At 39.4% G+C, this 27310-nt stretch overlaps 1 protein-coding gene across 1 annotated transcript in view; it reads right to left on the bottom strand.

Annotated features, from left to right (window-relative positions):
* Positions 1-1706: 1706 nt before the first annotated feature.
* Positions 1707-27310, bottom strand: part of LOC121326571 (unconventional myosin-VIIa-like) — a 67664-nt gene continuing 42060 nt past the window's right edge. Inside the window, exons 32-47 of the mRNA XM_041269910.1 lie at positions 27178-27304; positions 25990-26159; positions 23880-24061; positions 23643-23767; positions 22823-22980; positions 22010-22163; positions 21335-21490; positions 20714-20819; positions 20043-20156; positions 19814-19901; positions 19513-19619; positions 17691-17876; positions 14475-14591; positions 11101-11184; positions 8257-8376; positions 1707-2021 (exon numbers count right to left, since the gene is read on the bottom strand). Coding sequence (XP_041125844.1) covers positions 1932-2021; positions 8257-8376; positions 11101-11184; positions 14475-14591; positions 17691-17876; positions 19513-19619; positions 19814-19901; positions 20043-20156; positions 20714-20819; positions 21335-21490; positions 22010-22163; positions 22823-22980; positions 23643-23767; positions 23880-24061; positions 25990-26159; positions 27178-27304 — 2084 coding nt within the window. The 3' untranslated portion in view covers positions 1707-1931. The remainder of the gene's footprint in view (positions 2022-8256; positions 8377-11100; positions 11185-14474; positions 14592-17690; positions 17877-19512; positions 19620-19813; positions 19902-20042; positions 20157-20713; positions 20820-21334; positions 21491-22009; positions 22164-22822; positions 22981-23642; positions 23768-23879; positions 24062-25989; positions 26160-27177; positions 27305-27310) is intronic.

Below are 27310 nucleotides of genomic sequence, written 5' to 3'. Positions count from 1 at the left end.
TGCCGGCAGCTGCAGCAGGAGCACGGCCCCTGGTCTGTGTGTGTTTGATCTCATTGGTTGTGCTATGTCTGTATTGGTGTATTTTCTGTGCTTAATTTACATAAATGTATTCCTTTGTTTATTATTTCATGTCTGATTGTCCCCATCCAGGTTCTCCTGAGCTGTGTATCGGTAGAGCGGTGGCCTGGTTGGGGTTGTAGTGTGCCATCGGTTCTTGACCTGTGTGTATTGTGAATTTAACATGCTGACTCCTCATTCTTTCCTCCACCATCGTAATCCGCTCCATTGCTGTTCGGAAGTAGTGGAGGATTAAGCAGAAAGAATTGGATGATGATATCTCCAGGGCTGCGGAGGAGGAGAATGGAGCAGAGGCAGCTGGAGGGAGCAAGGAGCCGAGCCCCCAGGGAAAAGCTGCACTTGCAATGAAGGTTGTGAAGCTTCCAAGCTTTGACTGCTCCAGGTGCAGCTAGAAACAAATCGAGAAGTTGACCTGCAGTCGGTGTTGCACTGAATGGAGCACCACTGGATGCCACCCTGGGAGGAGATCGTCCTCCATTCCAAAGCCACCACGGGACCGTGGGTTCAGTGGAGCAGCCTGGCAATTCTTCACAGGGTCTTCCAGCGGCAGGGGCGAGAGCCAGCAGACCAGGAAGAGCAGTGGCAGCTGGTGGTGCCGGTCCCCTATAAGAACCTCAAAAGGGATATTTGTCTCATTACCGGCAATTTAAGCTAATTCTGGATTCTATTTTTGTTACCATTGTTTTTCGATATTGGCAAATTGTGCCTCTTACTGTACTTAAAACATGTGTAGTGAGGTTGCACTTCAATACAGGGGCCAAAGCTTCTAAATATATCAACAGGTAATACAATGTAGTATTACAGACCAAGTGGGATGTTATAGGACATGGGAAGGCTACAGTATATAACTAGAGATTTTATAAAAGAAACAACTAGACAACAACAATGCATGTTTGCTGATTATTTATTAAAGCAGACAGTATTCAAATATATATATGGCCACAGGACAATGCTATTAAAATAAATTATTTTTGCTGAATGTATAATAGATATATAAGAGAGATGAGAAATATTTAGACAGCAGATGTTACCCTTGTGGTTGTTAACAGTCAAATAATCTGCAGGTCATAAAGATCATAAGACCTGGAACTTGCTACAGTGGTGAATGCACTATGATAATAATAACAACAACACCAACAACAACAACAATAATAATAATAATAATAATATCTTAATTTTTATATAGCATCTTTCATAGTGGACCACCATCTCAAAGCGCTTTACAGAGGTAGGCTGTGAACTGTGCATTATATGCAGAGTCACTTACATATGTAAGGTATAGGGAACCTGAAGTTTTTACTCTTGAGTTCGAATGGATTAATCAGAATATACATTCCATTAATCCAGTGCAATATGCAGTGCAAAAACAAGATCTCTACCATTAAAATGTAGCTCTAAAAACAGGACAAAGACAAATATGTTCTAAATACATAAATTCTTTTTAAACTGATTTCAGATCTCTAATACAAATAAATGATTTAAAAAAAGATTTGATTAAAACCAGTCATTAATCTCAGAAAACCCTTGTTAATTTATGTTTAAACATGATTGTCCAGCATTTTGTTCCTGGGAAAGTGAACTGTCTAACCAGGTTATTAGAGCTTTTAGAAAATAACTTGTGTGCATGTGTTTGTACTGTATATGTGGTCTTATACTCAACTCAAAACAAGCTCCTATGATATCAAACTGCGATAGGAAAAAAGGCAAAAAGAAACGTACATATTTTGTGAGTATGTCTGACTTTGTACACATCATTGTACTGTGTTTGTTTATTCTACTGTATGTCTCTCCTTTTTAGCAAAAGTACAAGTAATTGCAAGGCACTAGCTGTTACTGGGTGGTTGTCCATCCGTTCAGACTGGGAAGCGTGTATTCCTCTGCTTGTTGACAGCATTCAGATACAAATTGAAGTATGAGGTCAGAAGGTCATCCATTTTGTAGCCCTACAAAGAAGAAAAACACACACACATATATATATAAATCACTGAACTTTGTAAGCTGTAAAGCCTTGCCAGATCACACACTTGCTACACAGATATACTAGTGGCAGTCCTCTTGCCTACCTAAAGTGTGTAAAGAGAGTACACTCTGACACTCTGATACCATAAGAGACAGGGTCAACAGTACACATATTAACTAATGTAATAATAAAACAGTACATGTATCTGCAAATATTCAGCTGTGACAAGCAGAGCACTAATAATATACTGATATCTAATAATATTAGCATTTGTCACACACGTCCAACTCATACCTGTTGTAAATAGATCATATATTTATTTATATTTATTAAGACATACAAACAGATATACTAACAACAAACAAACAAAAAAAAAAAAACACACACACACCACAATGATTTATGGACAGTATGACTTCAGGACCATGGTTAACCACCCTATACAAACACCTGCTTCAGTAAAGTGCACTGTGCTCATGTTTTGATTCCAAACCAATGTCAGTCAGACATTGGTAGGTAACTTATCTCAGATCCCTGAGATACAATGATCCAATCTGTCTCCCTTTTAAAAGTATTACTTGTAAAATATAGCAGTGACAACCTTTGATTACATTTGTGTAGAGCTGAGAATCATAAATCTTGACATATTTTATTCAAGATATCTATTTTTTGTAAATTACACACCATGCATTGGCAGATCTCTTACATAAAGTGTTGCTAAATGGACATCTTCAGGGTTAGAAACTCACACTCGCCCAAGGAAAATTAAATCTGGTGAGGACTAGTTGATGTCTGTGTCTCAGTAATCCTCTGGGCGAGTACTTAAAACAAATGTACACGATTGAGTTCCATTACATGAGTAGGTGTAAAACTTCATGCTGATATTGGACTCAGCTTTCGCCAAGATAGCACCAACTAAGACACAACTTTTTTTACTGTAAACTAATGTGATCCATCTGCTTTTCTCTCCATCTGATGATGTAGATATCCTTCTGCCTGGTGTTGATGGCTGAAGTGTAATGCTGGCTCCAGGGATCAGCCTATTTTTGCCTCCAAGGAGTATCAGCACACGCAACAGCTGCAATGCTGGCTCCAGGATTCACTCACAGTGTGGCCTCCCTAGCGTATTAGCATGACAACCATCTGGATTGAGCTGGTAGGGTACTTCTCTGGGGTCTTCAAGTGGGCACCTTCCATCCTTGGTGTTTCATCGACTAGCCCACAACACCTTAATAGGTCTCGACAGTGATTCTGGTGTCCCAGCATCACCTCTGTCTGTCCCCCACTCAGCTAAGCCCAGCTTACTTACCTTCCTTTACATCAATTTCTTTATTTTTTATTTCTACTGTGCTTGAGGTCCACAACCAGAATCTTTCTGTCTCAACAAGAGCCTGTTGCTGCTGCTCTCTGCTGCTTCAGAGAAGCTCTTCACTCTGTGTCACAACTCTTGACCACTGAATCCGATGTCTCTGAGAAACCGGGTTGTGGAGTGTACCACAAATCCTTGACAACCCACGTCCACTTGGTAAACCAATACTCTCCATCCTCATTGTTCTGCTTCAGCAGCTAGCTGAGAGTACCGAAGTTTCTTCCTTTCATACGCCTCATCCACAGCATCCTACCATGCCACTGTTAACTCTACCAGGTGAACAAGGCGTATTGATCCTGACCACAAGACAATATCAGGTCAAAGGTTAGTAGTGTCAATCTCAGGTGGGAAAATAAGTCAACATCTGCCAGCATTTTCCAGTCTCTAGCAGCTTCCAGTTGTTCTAGACAAGTTTTGGTTTTAATACATTTTCTTGGTGGTTGCTTCCCTGGACGGAGGAATGTTGTTCTTCATGTGGGACATATTGCTGGCATTGGTGGCAACCTGTTGGTCGTGCTGTGCTTGTCTTCCAATGCTGAAGCCAAATATTGCAGTACCTGATCCTGTCAAAATGTGTCAACATAGCTGGCAATGAACACAAAGGACACCATAGCTCTTCTCCTATTAAGGTTCTGTGGTGATGGAAGAACATCATATGTTGACCTGATGAGGAAACTGATCCTGCTGTATTCCACCGTCCATAGATCTCGCAGCTGATCTTGCGTTGTTCCACACACTCCCATCTCATCCATTCTCCCTCCTTGGCCTGGGAAACTGCCTTTACACACCTCATCCTCTCCTCCTGCTTCCTCCGTTGAGCTGGGAATGCTTTGTGCCATGTTGGAGGATCTGAACTGAGACCAAGGCCTCCTCTTCTATGCTTTACTTGCCCCATGATATCACTGATACGAAGGGCAGCCTTTGCATCTTCCACAGCTTCCTTTGCTGCCCACTTTCTTCCAGTTTTCAACACAGGTGCTGCCTTTTTCACACATTCGTCATGTGACTCGACCAATGTCATTTCCAATCAAACCTTGGCACACTTAAACACCTCGGTTAGAGCAGAGACTGGCAGCTGCAGTATCCCTTTGCCATACCGTCTCACTCTGCTGAGGCAGCGTTGAACTCCGAACCATTTCCTGACATATGAACTAATTAACGCTTCCAGATTCTCTACTGTTGTCAAGGAAACCACAGTGAGTGGTCACAGAAGTCTTGGCAGTAGACCAAACTGAAAGCACCAGAGTTTAAGTTTGCCCAGTAAAGTGCTGCTGTCTATGCTCTTCAACCCTTACACTGCCTGTTGTCTCACTTCTCCCACATGAACTATGTCCTTTAGGTCTCCATCACACAATCTCCCAAGACTTCTCACAAGCTTCTCAGACACTGTTGGTATTGCCTCCTTGTTAATGTAGAACCTTTTATCTACTACTTTGTCTTTCATTATAGAGATGCTCCTTGACTTAGTGGGCTTGAATTGCATTCATGCCCATTCAATGTTATTGATTAGTTTGCCCAACAACCAATTAGTGCAGGCTACTGATGTAGTTATTGTTGTCATGTCATCCATGTAAGCTCTAACTGGTGGTAGTCGCATTCCAGAAGCCAAGCTTTCTCCTCCCACTACCCATTTTGACGCCCTAATAATTATTTCTATTGTCATGGTAAAAGTCAGTGGAGAAATGGTGCATCCTGCCATTATTCCAATTTCTAGACATTGCCATGGAGTAGTGAATTCTGAAGCTGAAAAACAATTGCAAATCTCCAAAGTAGGCTTTCACCAAATTTGTTATTGTTAAGTTTGTTACCCTGAAAAAATCAAATGCTGCCCAAAGAAGTTCATGTGGCACTGAACCATATGCATTAGCCAAATCCAGGAATGTCACATGAGCTCCTTTCTCTCCTTTTTAGCTGTTTGAATTTGCTGCCAGATCACACTGATGTGCTCTAAGCATCCTGGGAAATCTGGAATACCGGCTTTCTGTAGTGAAGCGTTAATGAAGCAGTTCTTCAATAGGTAAGCTGACAATCTCTGAGCAACAATGCTGAAGGGAAATAGGGCGAAACTGATTGATACTCGTAGAATCTTTTTCTTTCGGTATAAAGACCTGCTCGGTGCCAAGCTCTCGTTGAGATGTCGTTAGCAAAGAGGGCCGCTTGTAATGAGGTCAAAAAATAGGCCACGGTTTACTAAACATTTTAAAACTAATAAATAATCAATTAACATAATAAACATTATTGTAATATGTTGCTTGAAATATAATAGCACAATATATTCATAATAAAGTTGAGTTCATATCTCTGCACAATAGTAACACGTTTGAAGTTTGGGACTCGCTGTCTGTAGCTTGGTGTTGTCAGCGTATTTTAAGTGATTGGAAGCGGAAATAATTTTTTTAAAAACACACTTTTCTTATACCAATACAGTACTTGAGAGTGCTAATCTGTTTGTTTGAAAACCAGGCATTAAATCACTGATAATAGGTGTATAGGCAACGACTCCATGAGTGCTCTGGGGCTCAGGCACCTAAGAGGGAAAATAAAGTCACGCATAGTGCAAATAAATCACCTGTTCTGTCAAATTCATAGTGTGGATGCTTCACAATCAGCTATTGCAGCGTTTAAAAAGTAAAACATTCACTGGTGGCTCGGACGAACCGGAAGGTGATCCTTCATATATTCAGATCCATTTATACAAAGTCTCCCAGATTTCTTAAAGATCTGCCTTTCTCTTGTTTTTCTTTTGTATTTGTTATGCTCGCATAGATTCAACATATGTCAGTTCTGCCAGATTCTACTGCACTTGCTGAAGCAGTTTTTTCCCCACTTAATTAAAAAGAAAATGTTGCCACCTAGCAAACAATTTAATCCCGAGCGCTACAGTGTTTTTAAATTGGGACTTTAGTGAACGCTGCGTGTACACGTGAGAACAGTAATTATTGTAGGTAGTAATTCTTAGTTATTTAATCACTCACAGGCTGTAACCCCCAACTACACAAACCAGCCAGCAACACAAGTAATGAACAATAAAATAAACATTGTATTTGAGTCACCGGTGTCAGTTTCATGTAGAGTTTTGTGGTTGGCAAGGTGACACGGCTGAATTTTTTTTCCTCTGTCATCACGTCTGGTGCTGTTAGTATCAGTTTCTCAGCACACAGGACAGCATCAGTAATCCTCAGTAATGAGGTGCAAACAGGTGATTGAATGATCTGTAGGAGTGTTTACTAAGGTGCCTTTGTTTAAAAAAGAAATAATTAAATCTAAATTTATAACAGTGTTTATTTTTCAGGAAAATCAAATGTAAACCTATTTTCAGGGAACCTAGCTGTTGTTGAGTCCAACTTTGGCACTTCACATAAGGACTAGTATGTTTACATCAGGACTAGCAAGTTTCAAAAGGTACTAATCCTTTAGATTAGTACCTTTTGAATTAGTACCACTAGTACCACAATATTGTTCGTTTCTAACCCTGTGTCTTACATAAACAATGCATGCCCAGGATTTGTTCCTGCTTACAGTAAATGTAAATTTTAGTTATAGAATGCCTCTGTTTTAACCCATGTCCCCAGAGTCTGCTGGCTGCACAGTTGCCACTCTGTCACATTCACACTGGGCTTGAGCTTTTTTTTTTTTTTTTCCTACATTACTGGTTTGCATTTTATTTGATTTGACTGGTTAGATCTTTGTAGGATTCTGGCTTGTACGTCTATGCAGGCAAAGTTTTTAGTCAACTTGTCCCCTTAGTGAGCTGAAACTTAAAAAGGATGCTTTCAAGGATGGTATAAACTGAAGGTAGACAGAAATTAAAATCATACAACATGAATGACATGTGGATAAGCATTATGCATGTTTGCAAACTCTAAGAATTGTACTTTTAAGACTTGAACACCGGCCTTCAAAATGATTTCTTTATCACCCAGTAGCAGGGGGGAGAGCTGTACTGACTCTGCTGGCGTGTTCATGGGGCTGCAGGAGGAGGGCAGCAGTCATCCAATACCTGACGGTCATGGCAGTGACATGGAGAGGCTGGAGAGAGAGTGTGTGGCTTTCCCTCTCTCTGAATGGCAGAGAGGCAGGTCTTGGGGGAATTGTCAGCCCTATAAAACAACACTCTGCTGTTTCCTCGGGTCTGCCTTTTTAAACCTGATCGAGCCTGCAGAAGCACGTGTAGTGCTGACTGTGGTTGGAACAGACACGGAGCAAAAAGAACGAGACTACTGCAAAAAGATGCAGAAAAGACAGAGAGAGAACAGGGAATCCTTAGGCAGACCTCGATATTGTGCCAGGTAGCTGAGGAAGCAGCAGAGTAGGACGGAGACCCGAGCTGTACGGGAAGCGACGGCTGGGTTGACGCTGCAGAGTGCAGCACCTTTTATTTGTAGTTTGGTTACTGTGTTTTATTTTCATTTTTTCTTTCGCCTTTGGTTTTCACGATTCTTTTGAGCACCTGCGAGTGCACCTGGACTTGTATTGTTTACCACTTGCGGCATTCCTATGGTCCTGTTTACCATAGTTGGTAAGCAGGCCACGGTCAACAGCACCATCTGCAGGCTAAAACAAATCAGTGACCAGAAAAAATAATCTGAAATAATAAAACAGGGCACCTGTGTGGTACTGCAAATACACCTTTGTCACCCGTGTGTCAGTGAATCGCCCACCACCCTTCCACACACCCCTATACAAATGACAGAGGCCTCAAATGCACAGTGTGATTGTGACAGTGTAGGTAACAATAATAATAAAGAATCTGGCTAACCTGCATGCCATTTTCAGACTGCATTTGCTAAGAAAGGACACTGCTGCCATCTCGTGCTTTAAGGAGTAGTGGCCAGTTGATATTTCTTACCAGAGAAGTCTCACAGAGAATCTTGCTCCCCTTGACGAGGCTGCCAATGGTCATGTGGAAGTAGGTACTGCCGCTACACCAGTTGGCTATTCTGTTGAATGGATGATTAGCCAACACATCCTACAATGTGAACAAAAAACAAGCACATATTGGAATCCCTATTTGAAAGATTTGGTTTGTGGTTTAAGCAAAAGGAAAAGTAAAGAACGACAGAGAGAAGAACGGGTACACTAACCAACGATGCACAGAGAACAAAGGAGATGGATTAAGCAGACAGGGCAGAGAACAGACGGAGGGAAAAGCAGAAACAAAACAAAAAGACAGAGGAGATATTACAGCTGAACTGACTGCAACAAGGATTTGGAAGATCCACTTACTTGAGAAGCAGCAGTGTTGCAGTGGATGGACAGACGGGTTTATTTAGTGAAGTACCAATTTTAGTTTACTTAACAGTCCCACATTGAAAGGCAGTTGTGCTATTAGAAAATCAGCTCATTTTTAATGTGTGACTAGCGTCCTGTTATATTGTAGTCAAACACCGTTTCCTTTGACTGCAGCACTGTGCAAACTGACACGGAAATCGTTCAGTCCACTAACCATCTAATGCTGGTTTACATCAACCTAGAGAAATTACGCCAGTTTCCGCCATTGGTGTTAGCCTTAGAAATTATTGGTCAGGTTCTCTTGAAGACCGCAAAGCCTGAACAGGATCATTTCTTACAAAAAAAATAAAACACACTCGGAAGCCCCTCCCTCGAGTACCAGTGCAGTGCAGTGCTTGGCCGTTCCATGAATCCTCCCTTAGATGTGGGAAATCAGTCTGCTTCCAATTCACAAATGTCATTTCATCTCAAAAAATTACTATAAATGGCAATGTTCAATATAATGTTTATGGCAAATAAAAAAAAAAAAAGTACTAAATATATGTTAAATCAAAGAGTCTTCAGGGACTATTTTTTCAGCGGAAGGATACATAATATGTTTCTTACGTTTTTCCTTAAAAAAGCTAGTTTGTGTAATTATTTAAAAAAAATAAAAGTTGCAATTTTATAAGCAAAATAACCCACTCCAGGGTGAGTGGCAAGACAATTCTTACCACACCCTGTCGTGGGTTATTTCTTACATGCTGAATATTCTTATAACAGATTGTTACGGTACTGCCTTTCTTTCATCTGGACACTATTTGTCTGTTGATATGTACATATTAGTTTGATCTTAATTAGCCATAAAACAGGATTGTTGGAGGTTTTGCACTTTTATCTTCTTTGTCTCCATTGTTATTGAAGGAATGATGCATCTTGTTGGAGGTTTTGCACTTTTTTATTTTACATTTCTCATCATCCTCCTGCTCACATATGAAAGAGATGGATTTACCAGTGAGCAGGAGGGTGATGGGAAATGTAGTTCTGAGAGGTCCATGTGGGTATATGTGAAGTCATCTTGAGGCAGGGATTGAAATTTAAAGGTTTAAAAAAAAATGGTCAAAATGTTAAAACAATACACACACCTTATGTAAACAGCTGTAGCAATAAAATAAAACTGTCCTTATGTACACTTTAAGTGCGATTGTAATATTAGGTATTTGAGAGAATAGGTAAGTTTGTAATTTAGTGTTTTTATTTTTATATAAAATATTAAAGCAAGAAGCTTTTTAGGGTTGTTTTAAAGCTTAAATCTGTTGGGATTAGCTCGGGGTTTACCCGCCTTGTCTGTGTTTATTTTACTAACAAATGCTATCAGTGCAGAGTGGGACAGGACTCCAAACGCCACCCCCATCCTATCCTGTCAGAACTTTACTGGGCAAGCACTGTTGTGGGACAGTAATTCTGAACTTGTGTTGGAACATGATTTCCATTACATCAGTAGATGTTAAACTTCATGCCGATGTGATCCATCTGCATCTCCATCCATTTGTGTTGCTTTCCATCTGATGATGTGGATATCCTTCTGTCTGGTGTTGATTGCTGAAGTGTAATGCTAGCTTCAGGGATCAGCTTATTTTGCCTCCCCAGCGCATCAGCACACAAAATGGCTGCGATGCCGGCTCCGGGGATCAACTCATGACAACCGTCTGGATTGAGCTAAGTAGGGTACATCTTTGGGGTCTTCAAATGTGCACTTTCCATCCTTGTGTTCCATCAACTAGCCCATGACACCTAAAGAGGGCTCAACAGTGATTCTGGTGTCCCAGCATCACCCCCCTCCATCCCCCACAGATCAGGAGATTGATGCTGAAGCCTCTTACAACTTAGGACCTTAATTGGCTCTACAATTTCAATGAGTTTTGCTAAAGTGAAGTTGCGGGAAATGAGTGGTTGCATGTGTGGCTGCCTGTACATCCCAGACGGTGGCACTAGAGGCAAATGTACATTATTTTTATTATTGTGAACCCTTACAATTTCCTAATACATTGTGTGTATATATATATATATATATATATATATATATATATATATATATATATATATATATATATATATATATATATATTAAAAAAATAAAATAAAAAAAAAAAAAACTATGAAATAGTCATATGTGGTTTGTGTTGTCGGTCCTGGCTGGTGGTGGATCTCAGTTGGCGGAGCTAACTTAAATGAAAAGCGAGCGAACTTGTGTAAGCTTTAAAGTGAGGAATGCCTATAGAAAAAGTATAGGTGTAATTTTGCGTCTGTATTTAGTTCTCAGTACGGTTAACTACTTTGTTGCCATAGTCGGTATTACATTGTACAATCGATCGGCCGGGTGACATTATTTTTACACAAGGTTACAAATGGTAGTCCAGGATTAGTGCTCATCAGGTTCTGTGAAACAAGTTGGATGTGTTTATTTGCAAAAGCTCCTTACCTTAGTTTTGGGATGGATGAGAGTTACCCCCTGTTTGCTTATCGCAATCATGACGATATCTGGGAATGTAGGCTCGGAAGTTTGCTGGAAAAGGAACAGATGAATCATTATAAATACTCCACTATTATGAATCTCTTATACACTTCCATGTAAAACATTAAAATACAAAAGAGGAATGTGAGAAAAATAAAACTAAAGAGTTTCACTAATGATGTTCTTTTAAAAACAATCTTAGAAACGGCATGATCATACCATTAAACCATATGACATGAAATAATATGTTGTGTTTTGCTAAATGTGAATTGTAACTAGCGTCTACGATTCCATTCATTGTTGCTAAAGGAATAAAAAAGTAAACTAATAGATCAATATGTTATTGCTTTTGCTAATACATTAATGAATGGAGGCCTGCTATGTCACTAACGCTTAGCATTCATTGCTATGTGATAGCCTTTATTGGGAGAGGATTGTGTACTGAGTAGAAGGGGTTGATCAGGAACTAATTTAACAGACTAATAGTTGGTGCTGTATTTGTGAATGTCCTATTTTGTAACACTTCACTGTCTCTGAACTATTTTAAAACTGCTTTGATTTTTTTTATTAACACTAGAATGACCAAGGTGGTAATTTTTACCATTTTTGGAGCTGTCAAATTGACTGATACATATTAAACACATTATAAGAATTAAATGTTGTGGTATTAGTTGCATTTATCAGTCGGGACTTGCTGCCATGTATTGAAGTTTGATTATATCAGTCTGCATTCCTCAAGTGAGCAGTTTTCTGACATTTCTATTGTTTCAATGAACCTGATAGCCCATCAATCAGCCTTGACAGCTCACGGCCCCATGGCTGATGGCTGTGTCTCATTTTTCTAAAAGATTAATTGTTACCCCAATACAAACGTTGAAAATGGATTACAAAAGATACATGACAGCAAATCAGTGTTTGGAATTACCAAACAATGATTTTGATGGAGCAGAGATGGACAATGATGAATCTGGCTCTGAAGTAGACTCGGTTTGTGAATCTTCCAGTACCAGTGACAGTGAGGAGGATGCCAGTGAAGTGTCAGGAACGAGTGCGCGGAGAGAGCGCAGGAGATCCCGTGGGAAAAGAAACAATCCTGTGGCAGCTCCTGCAAGGATGCCAGCCACTTCACCTGCATCAGCCCCTGCACCTGCTCCAGCTGCTACTTCACCTGAGGCAGCCGCTTCTCCAGCAGTAGCGCCAGCACCACCTGGCACTCAAGAGGCTGGTAATGATGGCACTGTTTGGAACACTATAAATTCTGGTGTTGAAGCTGCAGGTAGAAGGGGTGAACATAATATTTTGAAGGAAGTTCCAGGGCCCTTGGCATATGCAAAATGCAACATTGATGAGCACCGAGTGCTTTTCTTTATTGATTGACATGCATACGCTTCACCACATACACCACCCACTCAATATATCGCGGGAGTCAGGGTACACTATAAATCCGCTATATATCGAGGACCACAATATAGCGAGAGACCCATAGAAAAACAAATAGGCTAACAAATACTGCACAACGACTCCCTTGTTTTATCGGGGCCGTCAGGGTCCACCATAAACCTCCTCTACGCAACCTGCTTTTTCTCATTTTTCATATAAAAAGCAGGACACCATTTTAATTCGTACAGTCTCCAATTTCTTGAGGTTTCCTTTCTCATGTGCACAAACCTGCTGCATTGAAAGAATCCATTCCCTGCAATAACATCCTCTGCTACAAACCGGGATAGAATATTACAGTGGATGAGCAGCCAGCCACAAGAGGTGACAATGCCAGACTGCAAAATGTAATGGCAACAAGACTGCTGATAGCTGTGCCAAATGCACAAAGACAGTCTGCGGCAAGTGCACTATATATTGAAGAGTGCAGGATCTGTGTGATTTGTGCCAGCACTTAAACTTTGTAGGTGATTGTAAATGAAGCCCATAGCTTCTGTTGCGTTTATGCCCTTTGTTATGAAGGCAATATAAACCCATTTATTTAAAACAAATGTTATACTTATTTACACTGTTTCAGTTGTACAGTTTTCTATGTACATGTGCAACAGGGCAAGGAGCCTTGTACATGAAAAGGGGGCAGGGCAAAGCCCTGTTAGAAAAATGTTTTTGTATGTGGAGGACAAGCGAGGTGCTGTTTGCCACATTATTGTTTTTTGATTTTGCATTTGTTTATTTTAGAATGGGGTACCCCTCCACCCCTATCCAATTTATTGTTTTGTATTTGTTTGTTTATTATGATTTATTTGTAAATATGACCATGAGAAGCTGTAAGTTTTGTTTGGCAGCGTGGATGGGAAGCCCCAGCCACATTAAAATACCTTGTGTGAGGTGTGCGACTGTCAGCTAGTCATTATTTAATTATCTGGCAGTCACGCATAATCAAACTACCTGTCCAAACTATGGCCGAGGGGTAATGAGAGAATTAAGCCAGTTAACCCCTCGGCCATGATATAAAAGATCGCAGCTTTGGCTGCAAGAGGTGGGTGTTCAGAGGAGAGAACAGAGCGAGAGCAGTTTATAAATGAAACTAAAAATATAGCATACACAGGATCTGTGAAAGCCATCTTCCCAGCCTGACCTGTGTGCTTAGTTTTGTGTTCTTGATTTTTGTTTGTGTTTAAACTTTTTACTTGGCTCTGTGAGCAGTGTTTGTGTTCAAATATTTATTTTATTACTTAAATAAATAGCGCACACTACATCTTTTGCCCTGCAGTACTGCCTGTCTGTTATTCTTCCTGCTTCTGGTCTGACATCACCACTACTGCCATCCCTGGCAAAACACGGTATACCTGTATATACACAAATGTATTTTCAAATATTTGTTTATTTCATTTTTTACAGTTTTTTGAGGTTGTGCTTTTTGTAATATGTTTATGTAAACAGATCTCTGTTCAAATGTCTGTTTATTTGCAATGTTTCGGTTGTGCAGATGCTTTATATAATATTGCTGAAAAAAACTACAACATATTCAATTGTTTGTCCTTTCATTAGAATATTTATGTTGTTTTTAATACGCCGGTCAAATTGACCGCTCATGGTTTTTCTAGGTACGCGGTCATTCTAGTGTTAGTGTTCATTGCCATGTTAATGGATTGCAATCCCAACTGCACCTCCTTCATCTAAAACCGCATACTTTACAATTACTTCACTATCACCTGACTTGCGATTAGTCTACTACCAGTTTCTGTGGTCAACTGATTTTTCTATTTCACTAGTTGTCTATTTGGTGCTACCCCTGATGAGTAGGTTTACTGTAATTGATTTGGAATCCCATGTATAAGTGGGGTGGTCAGATCCACTGTAGTATCAGCTATTCATCTTCTTCTGGTTAGCTCCAACCCTACCTTCACTTCAAAGAAAGCACATCCAAATGTGGGCCACCGGTGAATGATTTTTAGGAATGACAGTTTGGCTTCATCCACGGTCTTGCCAGCATACTTGTTGTAGGAAACAATGATATTCTAAAACAGAATAAAAACAATGACAGCAAAACTCTTAGATCCAGAACTGGTTTGAATTATCAGTAATGGGACAAATTTCATCACCCTTGAGGTTCTTCTAGCAACACTGTATTGCCAATCCTTTTCAATTCTAGTAGTTCAGATACAGAGCAGGTTTCGGCAAAACAATAAAAACTGAATTCCTAATAGACAAAATAACTGCTAAAAGGATTATGACAATAAGCTAAGTACAGTTGACCCTGTCATTTGGGATGTGAGGACCACAGAGTGAAGCTGTAACCAACAGTGAAAAATGAAAAGACTCACTTTTACAATAAATAAAAAACAGCAAGACCTGACAAAGCCGAAAAAGACAGGAAATTGTCAGGTATGACCACCACTCCGGTCTTACACCACCCATGTTCTGACAAGACTTTCCAGCACACACTGCTTAACTGCTACAGTAGGTGGGTTCACTTCAGACAACACAGGTAGTCACCACCACTGGGCAGGTCAGTGGGTTGCTGAGGATTCAAAAGTGTTCTGAAACCGCCTAATATGCTTTAGTGATATCAGGGTTCTCAGTCCTGGTCCTTATTTATTTTGCTCACAAAAGCCATACTCATGTTTAATATGCTGGAAAATAAATTTGATGTATGTGTGGCATAGTAATGAGATCACTGAGAGGACATAATAGTATCAGTCATCGGGTTTGTTTTGTTGATTTTTAACAAAAGAGATTAATGTAGTGTTTTTGTTTTGTTTTTTGTTGGTTTAGCAGAAATGGACACACCATGAACGTGTATGTCGGTTGTAACAGAATGGTCATCTTGGCATTGGAAATTACATATAGTTGTGTAATGTTGTTCATAATGAACAGTACACAATTTCACTGGAAAACTTAAAATTAAGAGATTAAACAAATGTCACGTAGTCAACAGTGATTATGTCAGTTGTTTTGGTTTTAATCAAAGGACAGTGACTCTTCAAAACTGCTAAAAATTGTCTGCTGTATTGTGCTGTTTCAGAAAACTTTTGAATCCTCAGACTACCTGTGTTGTCTGAAGTGAACCCACCTACTGTACCAGTTAAGCAGTGTGTGCTGGAAAGCCTTGTCAGAACATGGGTGAAGTAAGCGCGCAGTGGCGGTCTTACCTGACAATTTCTTTTTCAGCTTTGTCAGCTCTTGCTGTCACTTAAAATGTAGTTCTTCGGTTTTAATTTCGGTTTTAATGTTTTTTTATTACTGGAATGCTGAGTTAAAATGTGTATACATATGCAAAGGAAAGTACATCATTTTTTTTCCATTGTAGGTTTCTCTAAGTTTTAGGTTTGCAAAACATCTTAGTATTTGCAACATCCTCTATTTAAGCAAATATTTCCAGGTATGATCACATTTTAAATACATTATGCACTTCTACATAGACTTCTCATTAGTAGACAGTGTATTTGAATGTTCTGTTTACTTATGTGGAGTCTGTGCAATGATGTGGAATAATAATAATAAAACACAGCTGAAGGGAAAACAATACTTTACAAATGCATCAAATAACTGTTGTAAAAATTGATTTACAATATTAGTCTAAAAATATATAATTGATTAGACAATTCCATTGGGCATGTTAAGCTTTGTATGTAAGGTGAGCTAAACCACACATACCAGGAAATAAAGTTAACATGCAAAATACAACACAGTGTAAATAATGGTATAAGTAGAATAGAAGACACGCTTACCATAAAAGTTTTCTTTTCACATTTAATAATGCACTTATTTTAGAGCCACGTGTACTGGAGGCTTTTTTTTGGTATACTACTGTATAATTGAAATAAGCTGCATTCACGTTTGCTTCTGTGCTGTCAATTTAAGATTCAACAGTTGTGCTACTATGTGGCCCTACATTATTTGCATCCCCAGCATTTAACTATCTAAAGTTTGATTAAACTTTTTTTTTTTTTTTTTTTTGCTCATGATCTCAGTTTAACTGTAAACTACAGCAATGCGTTTGTGACATTAACCAGCACTGTGATAAAAAGGGGGTCGCTAGTCTTGCACATATGAGTTTTAGAAACGCACTGAAGTTATTTTTATTTTTTATATCTGTCTCCAAATGCAGAATTCTGCGTAAACATGACTTCTTTGAAAGCTTTTCACTGGGAGTTTTAAATTATTTATTTATTTAAATCGGGCCTATTATAGACACATACATAATATTATTACTGGAGAGTGCACATCTGCATAGCAAATAACGTGCACAGTACAGTAATCTGTGACTCCCGTTTATAGCCTACATATATATTACGCTAATATTATTACCTCATTCATGATTGGAAGGAAAATGCTACAGTATAGGACCTTACCCCACGCAGTATATTGTGTGTGTGTGTGTGTGGGGGGGGGGGGGGGGGGGTTTAACGCCCGTCCCTCTTGTAAGTCTTCTATCTTCAAAATGTTGTTTTTTTAATTATAATATGTATAATTTTGGTCATGAGCAAGAATTGGTGTATTTATACAGCATGCAAACAAGTTCTACCAGGTTACCAAAGGAGGTATTGTTATTTTAGTTATTTGAGCGCAAAAAAAGTGTCTGAATAATTTTTCCACCATTATGTAACTTTAAAACTACCAAACAGATTTTCACAATCTACACCAAAAGAAATTCTCTGTGACACGGACACCAAGCGTACTAAATGGTATCAGAGTTGGTTTTGAAAGGGCCGAGAAAACATACTCCTCAAAATCTGGTTTAAACAAGAAACTGTCCATCACTCTTACTATAATGGCACTATCATGCCATTATAATGACAGGGTCAACTGTATATATTTATTCTATAAATCGGGTTTACATTTTTAAAAATGATATAGTTAATGACGCAACCCGACCTGTGTTTATCATTTTTGGCAGTTGGTAGTCTACCTTGCATGAGACAACACTCAGATATTCTGGAATGTTTTGATTGGCTGAGAATGACCATGATTTTTAATAATAAAAATAGCAATCTGATTGTTGTTTGTCGAGGACCATCTATAAATTTGAATAGCATTCGAAGGTCTGGCCGCAGTACATACCATAATAAATTTGAAAAGACGACATTAACCCTGAGGCCATGGTCTCTCCCTACCTTCTTCCATTCTTCTGCAGACATCAGTTTGAGATGGTCTACAGGAACCAGGTCCTTCACAATCTTGGGGATTGTTACAAAATAGGACTTGTCGCTGTTGAACTTGATTTTAAAGACGAGTCCTGCCAGGGTGATGACATCTTCCTTGGCACACTTGTGGTATCCGCGCAGGTATTTGGGCAGCTCCTGTGGAGATACAAAGAAAGGTACTGGGGTTTTTTGGGGGGCTGCACCAAACGTCCTCGCGGGCCACACTTTGGGAAACCCTGCTGTAGACCATTCCATCCTACTGAATTGTCTTGACTGCCTTGCCTTTTCTTATCCTGGTTCAAAGCTTTCTAATAGGTTTCAGTTTGTCTCTATTGGGGAGGTGAAATTGGCATTATCGGAAGTTGTCTGTGGTGTTCCACAGGGCTCCATTCTAAGTCCCTTGTTGTTTTAATTATATATGCTACCATTAGGTGACATTATCTGCAGACAGAGTGACCTTCCATTGCTATGATGATGATACCCAGCTATATTTCTCTCTAAAGCCAGGAATTTATTCTGCCTGGGTGTTATTAGTTACTTGCCTTACAGACATCAAGCACTGGATGTCACAGTTTCTAATGCTGAATTCAGATTAAACAGAGGGCATGCTAGTGGGATTATAGAACCAACTAAAAGGAAAATGGGATTACAAGAGTTTGTCCGTGGCAATCTTTAATCAAAACTTAAACTGATCTATCATTTCAGACTCATATTAGGGAAGCTGCTAAAGTATTTTTTTAGCATTTGAGGAATAGTCAAACTTAGACCAATTATTTTCATATCTGATGCAGAGAGTCTAATGTACGCCTTTGTTTCATCTAGAATTAATTATTGTAAAGCACTTTTTTTCTGGTGTCCCAAAACGTGTGAAATCCCACTTGCAGCTTGTTCAGAATACCACAGCTGGAAATCTGATTAAAACCAGGACAATTACCATATTACCCCTGTTTTGGCCTCTTTACATTGCTATCTGTGCAGTATATAATTGATTTTAAGATTTTGCTGTTAACCTACAAGGCCCTCAATGGATTAGCACCTAATTATTTGCAGGTTACTGATCCCGTATCTTCCAAACTGCACTCTGAGATCACAGGATACGGGGCTGATGGTTATTCCTAGGGTCAGCAAAAGCAACATGGGAGGTAGGGCATGTTCTTGTAGAGCTCCTGAATTATGGAATGCTCTGCTTTCATTTGTCAGGGAAGCTGGGACCGTTACAATTTTCAAGTCAAGACTAAAAACGCACTTTTATAAAATGACATCTTAATGGGTTTTAATGTAACTTTAAAATTGCTGCTTTTGTATTATGTGCATACTGTTGTTTAAATGGTTTGACTGTGGCAGTTGTATGTGTGACATGCTATACAAATGTGTTGTGTTTTTTTTTTTTTTTTTTGCTATATACTGCTGTGCTTTGCAAAACTTTTGTATAAAAAGCAATAGATAAATATACAATATCTATCTATCTATCTATCTATCTATCTATCTATCTATCTATCTATATATATATATATATATATACATACATACATACAGATGATGTTTTCACCTGCAAGAGATTAACGCTGTGTTGTTTTCATTTTTTGCATTTTAATATAATTTAATAACCAAACACATTTTACATAGACTATTCATCTTGTTTCCCAGTCACACTTACAGACAAAATTAAATAGCTATTTTTCTCTTTGAATTGGCAGTTGAAACAGGATATCAATTAACATCTCTGACCACAAAACCAGACTTTCCCTTAAAGCTCTAGAGCCGGAGGTTGTATGTTACTGTACTGCTGTACCTGTGGGTAATGGAAGATGATGTCTGCTTGCAAGTCTCTCCCTGGTAACACATTGAACCAGAGCTTCCTCATGAAAAACACCACATAGGTCACAGTCCCAGCTGTGTCTGCAAGGCAAGCATAAGGTGTATTATTGGGGGGTATTTGGTGAAAATACGGTATCCTACTCTCTCTCCTCATAACAGCTCCCCATTTTTGGAAGGGCATGAATGATCTTTATCAATGGGACCTGAGGTGAGGTTTAACATTTGGGACTGGTTAGCAAACCAATTGTAAACTACAAACAGCGGTCATGACTTACTATCTTTAACTCTTTTAGCTTTCTTGGTCCAGTCTGTATTCTGTCTGAGGCTGTCAAAGAAGAAGTCCCCATCATTTAAACTTAGCACCTGTGGACCCATTAGAAACAAGGGAGAATTAGACCCCGCACATGGACAAAATACAATGCAAGAGAACACTGCAGTGTCTGTACTATAAAGAGGAGTGGAATATGTTTTATCCTCTGTTCTGTAACACAAAGTGTGGCACACCTTGTCTGGTGTTTTCAGGAAGAGGCTGAAACCCTCAGCTGATATGAGTTTGAGGTGCATAGCAATGTTCTGGCAGAGATCGCGAATCCTGGTGCTTGATCCCACTTCGAAGATCTGAAAAAGAGTGTAGAAAGACTATACATTACAGAGAATTGTATTTACACAGACAAATTAGTGTACAGGATTATAGAAAAATATGAACGCGACCTCAATATGGCAGCCATTTAAGGTCAGAAGTCAATGTCAGGTTTAACACATTTAGCGTATCCGATATATGAGGCTTCCACAGTGTATCAAAAAGGGTTGGTTTTTCTTCTACAATATCCACAAATAAACTTGACCTGGGGTTTTGTAGAATGCAGTTGTGTGCTAAGTACGAGCCCTAAGCCATAAAACAGAAATGTTACAAACGAGAGCAGGTCAGTTGGCCCTTCAGTGCTTGTTCGGTTGCTGATAAAGGTGTTCCAGAAACCAAAAACAATTGTGGCACCCATATTAGGTAACATGATTTTCCATAACACTGAAAATACAATCTCTGTATATACAGTAAGAGACTATAGAACTGTAACCCCCAATCAAAGCCCTGAACAGTCCCCTCTGCACACCAGTCTCTTTGCCCATCGTGTCCTGGCCGCATCCTGGGCAGTGCACTAGTGGTGAGGTTACACTACCTCCTCTGTGCCGTTGGGGAAGCGCACTTTGTGGAATATCTGGGTGCTCATCTGCTGGATGGCATCTACCTCCAGCTGATGTGGAGGCAGCTTCCTAGCCCCCATCCTGCAAGGCAAACACCTGTGTGAAAACTACAAACCTGAAATGTGTCCGATTCAAAGTGATTCTGTTCATCTCCTAAACTTTCTGGTTGAACATGTATGTGGTGTCTACCTTGAAATCAGCCCCTTTGTGGTTGTGGTTTTATAAATGTTTCTTCATATGATTGCAACCTTTTATTTTTTGTGTTATTTAATTCTTTCAATATATATTTTTTTAATGTTAGTTATATACTGCACTATTCTATTCTCAAATCCGTTTTGCATTTTTAAAGCCCATTTTGAGTAATTTGGTCAGATTTGCTTTTTAATACCTTCTTCAGCTGTGTGTTAATTCAAGTGTTTCAAAGCACTGAATAATCTAATACAATGTTTATAACACATTTCAAAAACTGTCCCTAAAGTTTGGTGAATTGGGCCCATGTTTCAGTGTCTAATGAAGATCCATCGTAATGTTCTCTGTTATCTAATCATAGCAGCCTTGGCAGTGAAGCTAACCCCAGTGTCTCCAGATCCTCTTACCTCAGGGCCACCTGCAAGCGCTGGAGGCAGTCAGCGGCCAGGGGCTCCCTGCGTCGGGACTCCAGGAAGCGCTGAGCATGTTTCATCAGGACAGGGCTTGGGGTAAACAAGCCACAGCACATCCACATGAGCTGCCAGCCATTCTGCAGGCTGTACCTAGAGAACACGACCAGGGAACAGTTATATACAGTCTTTTCTGAGCAGGGCAGAGTAGAGTCTGTCCATGAAGTTGCTTAGCTACCTCCTTTTCATTAAACACTAGACATGTTATAAGTGGTATATGGTTGCGTGAACAGAAAAACGCACAAATATTATTGAAGAATGGTAGCTATTTAGACTTGTAAGGATAGCTGTTAATGTATGTATTGGGGCCCAGTTACAAAAAGAGCTAACTTCATTTTTTTCCCCCAATTTTATCTAACTCAGGCTCTTTGCTCACTCAAATAATTGTCTCCTCTTGACTGAGCAAAGAAAAGTGAAGTACAAGATTCTGAAACTGATAAATTAGTTATTGTAAAGTATTCTTTATGTAGTTACATAGCGCTGAAAGAGTAAAACCACGTCATTTGGGTAGCAATATTAGCATATTGTTTGAATATGGTTTTTAATTTGCACCATGTTGTGTATCTGCATTTTAAAGTGCATTTGTGAAAGCTGTGTTGCCTTCGTACAAACCTGTTGCTGTTGTCAGTCATCTGCTTTAGGATTTGGCAGAAGACTTCATCTCTCAGGTCCTCTAACTGTGTGGCTAGCCCAAATATTTGATCAGTAAGCTCTAGGGGATATCGGGCATGCTTGGTGGGGTAATCGCCCATATACTTCAAAATAGGTAAAGCAAAGGCTAAGGAAAAGCACACCATGAATGCAAATGTAACCTTCACCTATACCCCCACCCCAGGAATTGTAACACTGGCATGGTACTATTGTCATGTGTAATATTCCTGAAAATGATTACATGCTTAGAAATCCATTTCTGTTCAAGTTCAATAATACTATCTATTGTAAAGTTTACAAAAAACTCTTGAGTATTATTTTAAGGTTCCATAAAAATGTCAGCTTAACCCTATAATGGCTTGGCATCTAAGGCCACTGAATTGAATGGAAAGGCAACGGTTAGAGGTACGTTTTACCATTCAACTAAAGAGCAAGTTCGGTAGAGGTAAGTACATGTCTCATGCTGATGTCAGTATTATTACCTCATTAGCTGCTAAGAGGAGATTCATTACAGTGTTACTGGATTTTTTTATTTTGAAAGATCTGTAATTTTAGAGCTATTGCATGTGACTCAATATATTAAACAGCAATCTACAGTTAATTATGGTGCGGTTACTAAAAATGAGTGGGTCATGTATGGCTCTCACAATTACTTGGCAGCCATGCAAGTTTTATTTCTCATCTCCTAAGTAACTTTTTTACATTTTCTTAATTATTTTGTACCAGTGACATGACAAAATTGGTTGCATTGAGGAATTTGTTCTGAAAGGATATCTATATATGTGAGGCAGGCCTGGTGGCAGAGTTCTGTATCCCCAGCTAGTCTCTGCAGCAGGGGCTGTTTGAGAGGCTCCCGGGAGTACACCCACAGCTTCTCCTTCCCACTCATCTTTGAGAACGCAGTCCCAATAACCGAATCCTTCTGGGTGGACCTGAAGGGGACACATGAACGAGGACAAGGGTGAGGGAGAGAGGCAGGAAATGGAGACGAAAGAACAGGACTGGAAATTATGGAAAAGGGGTAAGGGTGGCAAGAGGTTCAAGTTAGAAGTAAATGAAATGGAAATGTTAACTCTCATTTAGAGTCTTAGGTTCCTAAATGTTCTCTGCTTTGACCAATAAAGGGCTCAGATTGGTTTCATGGGTCTGCAGGGTGCGGGCTGCAGCATGACGAGCAACTCACAGATATACAGGACCAAATATTACAGTCTAATGAGCCGAAAGAGTCTTAAAATGAACTCTACTGGAATGTTAAGGTCAGAATTACATAAGCACTAAGGAACAAAAGGAAATTCACAAACGAGAAGAGACCATTAGGCCCATCTATGCTTGCTGGATTTCTAGTAGCCGATTAATCTCAACACTTTGTCAAGTTGGGTCCTTTAAGGATCCAAGGGACTCAGCCTCAACAACAATGTGCATGATATGTACCACAGTGTGACATTAACCAAAGTGATTATCCCATTGACTCCCTTTATATTCAGCTCAGGACATTTCAATGTGGTGATAATAAGTAGAGGGTGACATTAAACAGGTTTTTCTCTTAAATGGTAAAAACATTTGTTTGATGAGATAGATGTGTCCAATATAGTACCTGAAATGCTCATAGGAGTACTCTTTGAGAGAGTAGGGTGCAATTCTGGGTTCAGCTGCTGCAATTTCCTTTTGGATGTTCTGTGCTATTGATTTTCTTTGCTCTGGAGACAGTGTAATCAAATTCTGCAATACAGACACACAGAAACCATCACCACAGTCTGTCCACTATCTGGGGCAGGCATTTACCAGCATAAAGATAACATCTTGGGTAAATGGGTCTGGAAATAAATCATACCAGCACTTCTTCAGAGGGCTTTGTCAGGGTAGGGAGGATAAAGACACTGTCAGCGGCGATGGCGCCAATCTGGTTTGAGCGGTCATTCTGACCTTTGACCCAGCCGCGGTCTGTAGCAAACTCTTTATCCTTCAACAACACAATGAGGTCCCCTTTCTTACAGCTGAGGAAGGTGGCGTCATCTAGTGAGAGACATCCATCAATAACAAATGCAAGCAGACACACTGCCCACCCATAAACTCATTAATACACAGACTGCTAACAGACCCAGTTGTCGCTGATTTGACAGATCCTGTCAGCAGTTGACTTAAACCAGAAAGAAGCGTGATGGGTATATAATCAATAATTACACTAATTTTGGCATGCAGAATAATGGCATCACATCTGGTTTCATTCAGAAGACATGCCTTAGAAATCATCATGTATGTAGGATATACTGTTTGGTTGCTTTACAGCAATCTTTTTCAACCACAAGAGTTATTTGGACAAATCCCGAAGCAGTAATGATGTATCCTACTTGCAGGGTTTCTCAGTCCCGGTCCTGGGGGATTCCTGTGTCTGCTGGTTTTCATTCCAACTGAATTCTCAATTACTTAATCAAACCTGTAACTGAACCTTAATTAGACCTTTTTGATTGTTCTCCGCTCATAAAAAGTTGTCAATTTCAAGTTATACAACTGTATTGTTAACTTGAAATCTCCAACTGTTTAAAAGCTGAAAACAATTAAAAATGTATAATTAAGCTAATGAATAGCTCAATTAAGGACCAGGATTGGGAAATTCTGTCCTACTGCATATGCTACTGCTTCTCAGAGCTGCCTCCACCTAGTCAGATCAAACACAATTTTACTTCATCCTTCATTATAAAATAATGCACTGCAAGCTGATTGTTCTCCTGTTGAGATTTTGTTTGCCAGTGTTTTGTTTGAAGAGGGTCAGGGAGCTCTTCACTTTCCTTTGGATACTAATCTATTTGAAGCAATACTATATAAAACATGACCAAATGAAAAGACTAAAACTAAATACAGTGCACTCAGTTTATAAGACTCACATCCGCCACGGGTGATTTGATTCTTATAAGTGGTTAATTCTTCAAAGCGGACCAATATGATTAACAAATTAAGGGTAATGGTCAGTTGGTTAACTGCTTGTTAAAGTTAATGACACCTCAATAAGGGCTTAGGCGATAGCTTTGTGATGGGGGTATAGAGGAGTAAGGAAGTAGAAGCGTGTGTGCATTGCGGAAGCAAAAGCAAGAGAAAGAAGCTAAAACCAAAGAGCAAATAAGAGATCTGTTTGTTCCAGTACCATACTGTGCAAATAAATAAACCAGTTACAGTATATGTGCAGTTCTTGTATTTGTTTAGTTGGGTGAACAGTTTATCCATCCTGATGTCAGACAGGGACCACACAAAGTATTGTTTAGTTAGTGCTCCAACTGAGAGCTTGGTTTATTTTGTTTGTTTTGTTTTATTAGCAATTGATCCTCCACCTCAGTGTATATCCAACAGTGATTTTACACTGTAGATTAAGACTCAAGGCCACGTCACATTGCAATTAGCAAAAGCTCCTAGATGTATCAGCAGTTTAAATACAGTATACACATGTCAATGGTGCTCAATCACGGAGGACAATACATCAAAACAAGTCTTTGCGGGTAAACAACTTGTTATACGTGAGGGTGACTAGTTTAACTGACGTGCGGTGTTAAGTGTATTGGCCTTTGAATTAAAATGTATTTACATTATAATCGTAAATCTCAAAAAACTACTCACTTCTAAATCTTTTGTAGTCATTTTTGTATTACTTTAGTATAAATACATGTTCATTTGGATTCATATGTTGTTTTTTTTCTGACTTTATGTTAATGAAAAGACACACATTTGCCTGTTTTCCCAGTGGAAATAGTGATATTTTGAAATATCACTGTCCTGGTCACAAAAGCAAAGTTTGTGCGGAGCCATTTTCTATACTTTTGAGGCATAAGCAATTAGGGAATAACACTTACTACCCAGGAACAAAAATTGTGTTACATAGTGTTATTAAAAATAGACTGCACTGTATTAGATAGATAGATAGATAGAGAGATAGGTGCTGTCCTGTTCTGTACCCTGTTTGCCGATGTCCTGCAGTGCCACTGCATATTGCGACCTCTCTTTCAGTCCATCCAGGAAATTGAGCACCAGTTCAGTGATGTCCGCAGCATTGGCAGAAGTTAAGGTGTAGTCTTCCCCTTTCAACGTGCTCAGAGAGACACTCTGCCCATACTCTTTGGCAGCCCTGTGAAGCAAAGCATGACACATGAACTGAATATTCATTCTGCTACTTCTCAGGTCTAACAATGAAAGCATGGCACACACTGAACATTCATTCTGCTACTGCTCAGGTCTAACAATGAAAGCATGGCACACACTGAACATCAGCATTCATTCAATCTCAGCACGTTCGGGTATCTCAGATCTCTGGTTCTGTATCCCTGATGACTAGACTACATTAGAACCTGCTCCTGTCAACCTGCAGTCTGATAATCAACATTAAAACACTCAAGGTTGTAATTGTAAGGAGTTTTACCAGGTGTTTAACTTTAGATGTTTTAAGTCCTGTTTAGCTAAGTTCTTGTGGATACAAGTGGCTATGCTTGCAGTTAAGTGTAATTGATTGAAACTGCACACTGATGGATTAGCCAATGTTGTAACACCCACCCAGTTCAGTTTGATTGACATTGCAGAAATGCAAGAGTGAAATGTATGTATCCAAGACATAAACCTGCTTTCTGAAAAGGGCTCTCAATCTTTTCCAGCATACTGAGAAAGAAAACTGTTTTTTTGGACTCAGTTGTTTTAAACTGAAATAGCTATTAAAATACCTCCAATCAATTCCTTAATTAAACGTTTACTGTGTTAAAAGCATAGCTAACTATAGTACAGCACATTCAAAACAACAACTGATTATTATTATTTCACGTGAATCCAAAATCCTAGCATAAATATAAATAGAATAGTAATACAATTTATTAGACCTGCGTAATTATTAGTCCTAGTGGTTGTCTACTTGGCTTTTACCAGCTCTTAGACCAATTCCCTGACACTTTGACTTTCCTCACACAAATATGCAGACCATGGCTCCCAAACAAAGTACATCTTATCTGATTTAATCTACTAAAGAACATCCTTAACCCTCATGCACAATCCCACAAGCTGCAGCGTGACTGAGACAATCCCACAAGCTGCAGCGTGACTGAGACAATCCCACAAGCTGCAGCGTGACTGTGGCATGGCTCTTGTGTTCAGAGCAGTACCTGCTTGTGTTGATCCCAGTCACCTCTGGGTAGGAGAGATCCAAGAGTCTTTTATCTTTTTCATCCAAGAAGGATATTCCAGTCCAGTTAATTGCAATGATTAATTTGTTTTGGGGTAAACTGGGACCTGTGA

The sequence above is a fragment of the Polyodon spathula genome, chromosome 14 (assembly GCF_017654505.1).
Source record: "Polyodon spathula isolate WHYD16114869_AA chromosome 14, ASM1765450v1, whole genome shotgun sequence".
Lineage (NCBI taxonomy): Eukaryota > Metazoa > Chordata > Actinopteri > Acipenseriformes > Polyodontidae > Polyodon > Polyodon spathula.
This window is presented reverse-complemented; position numbering and strand designations above follow the sequence as displayed.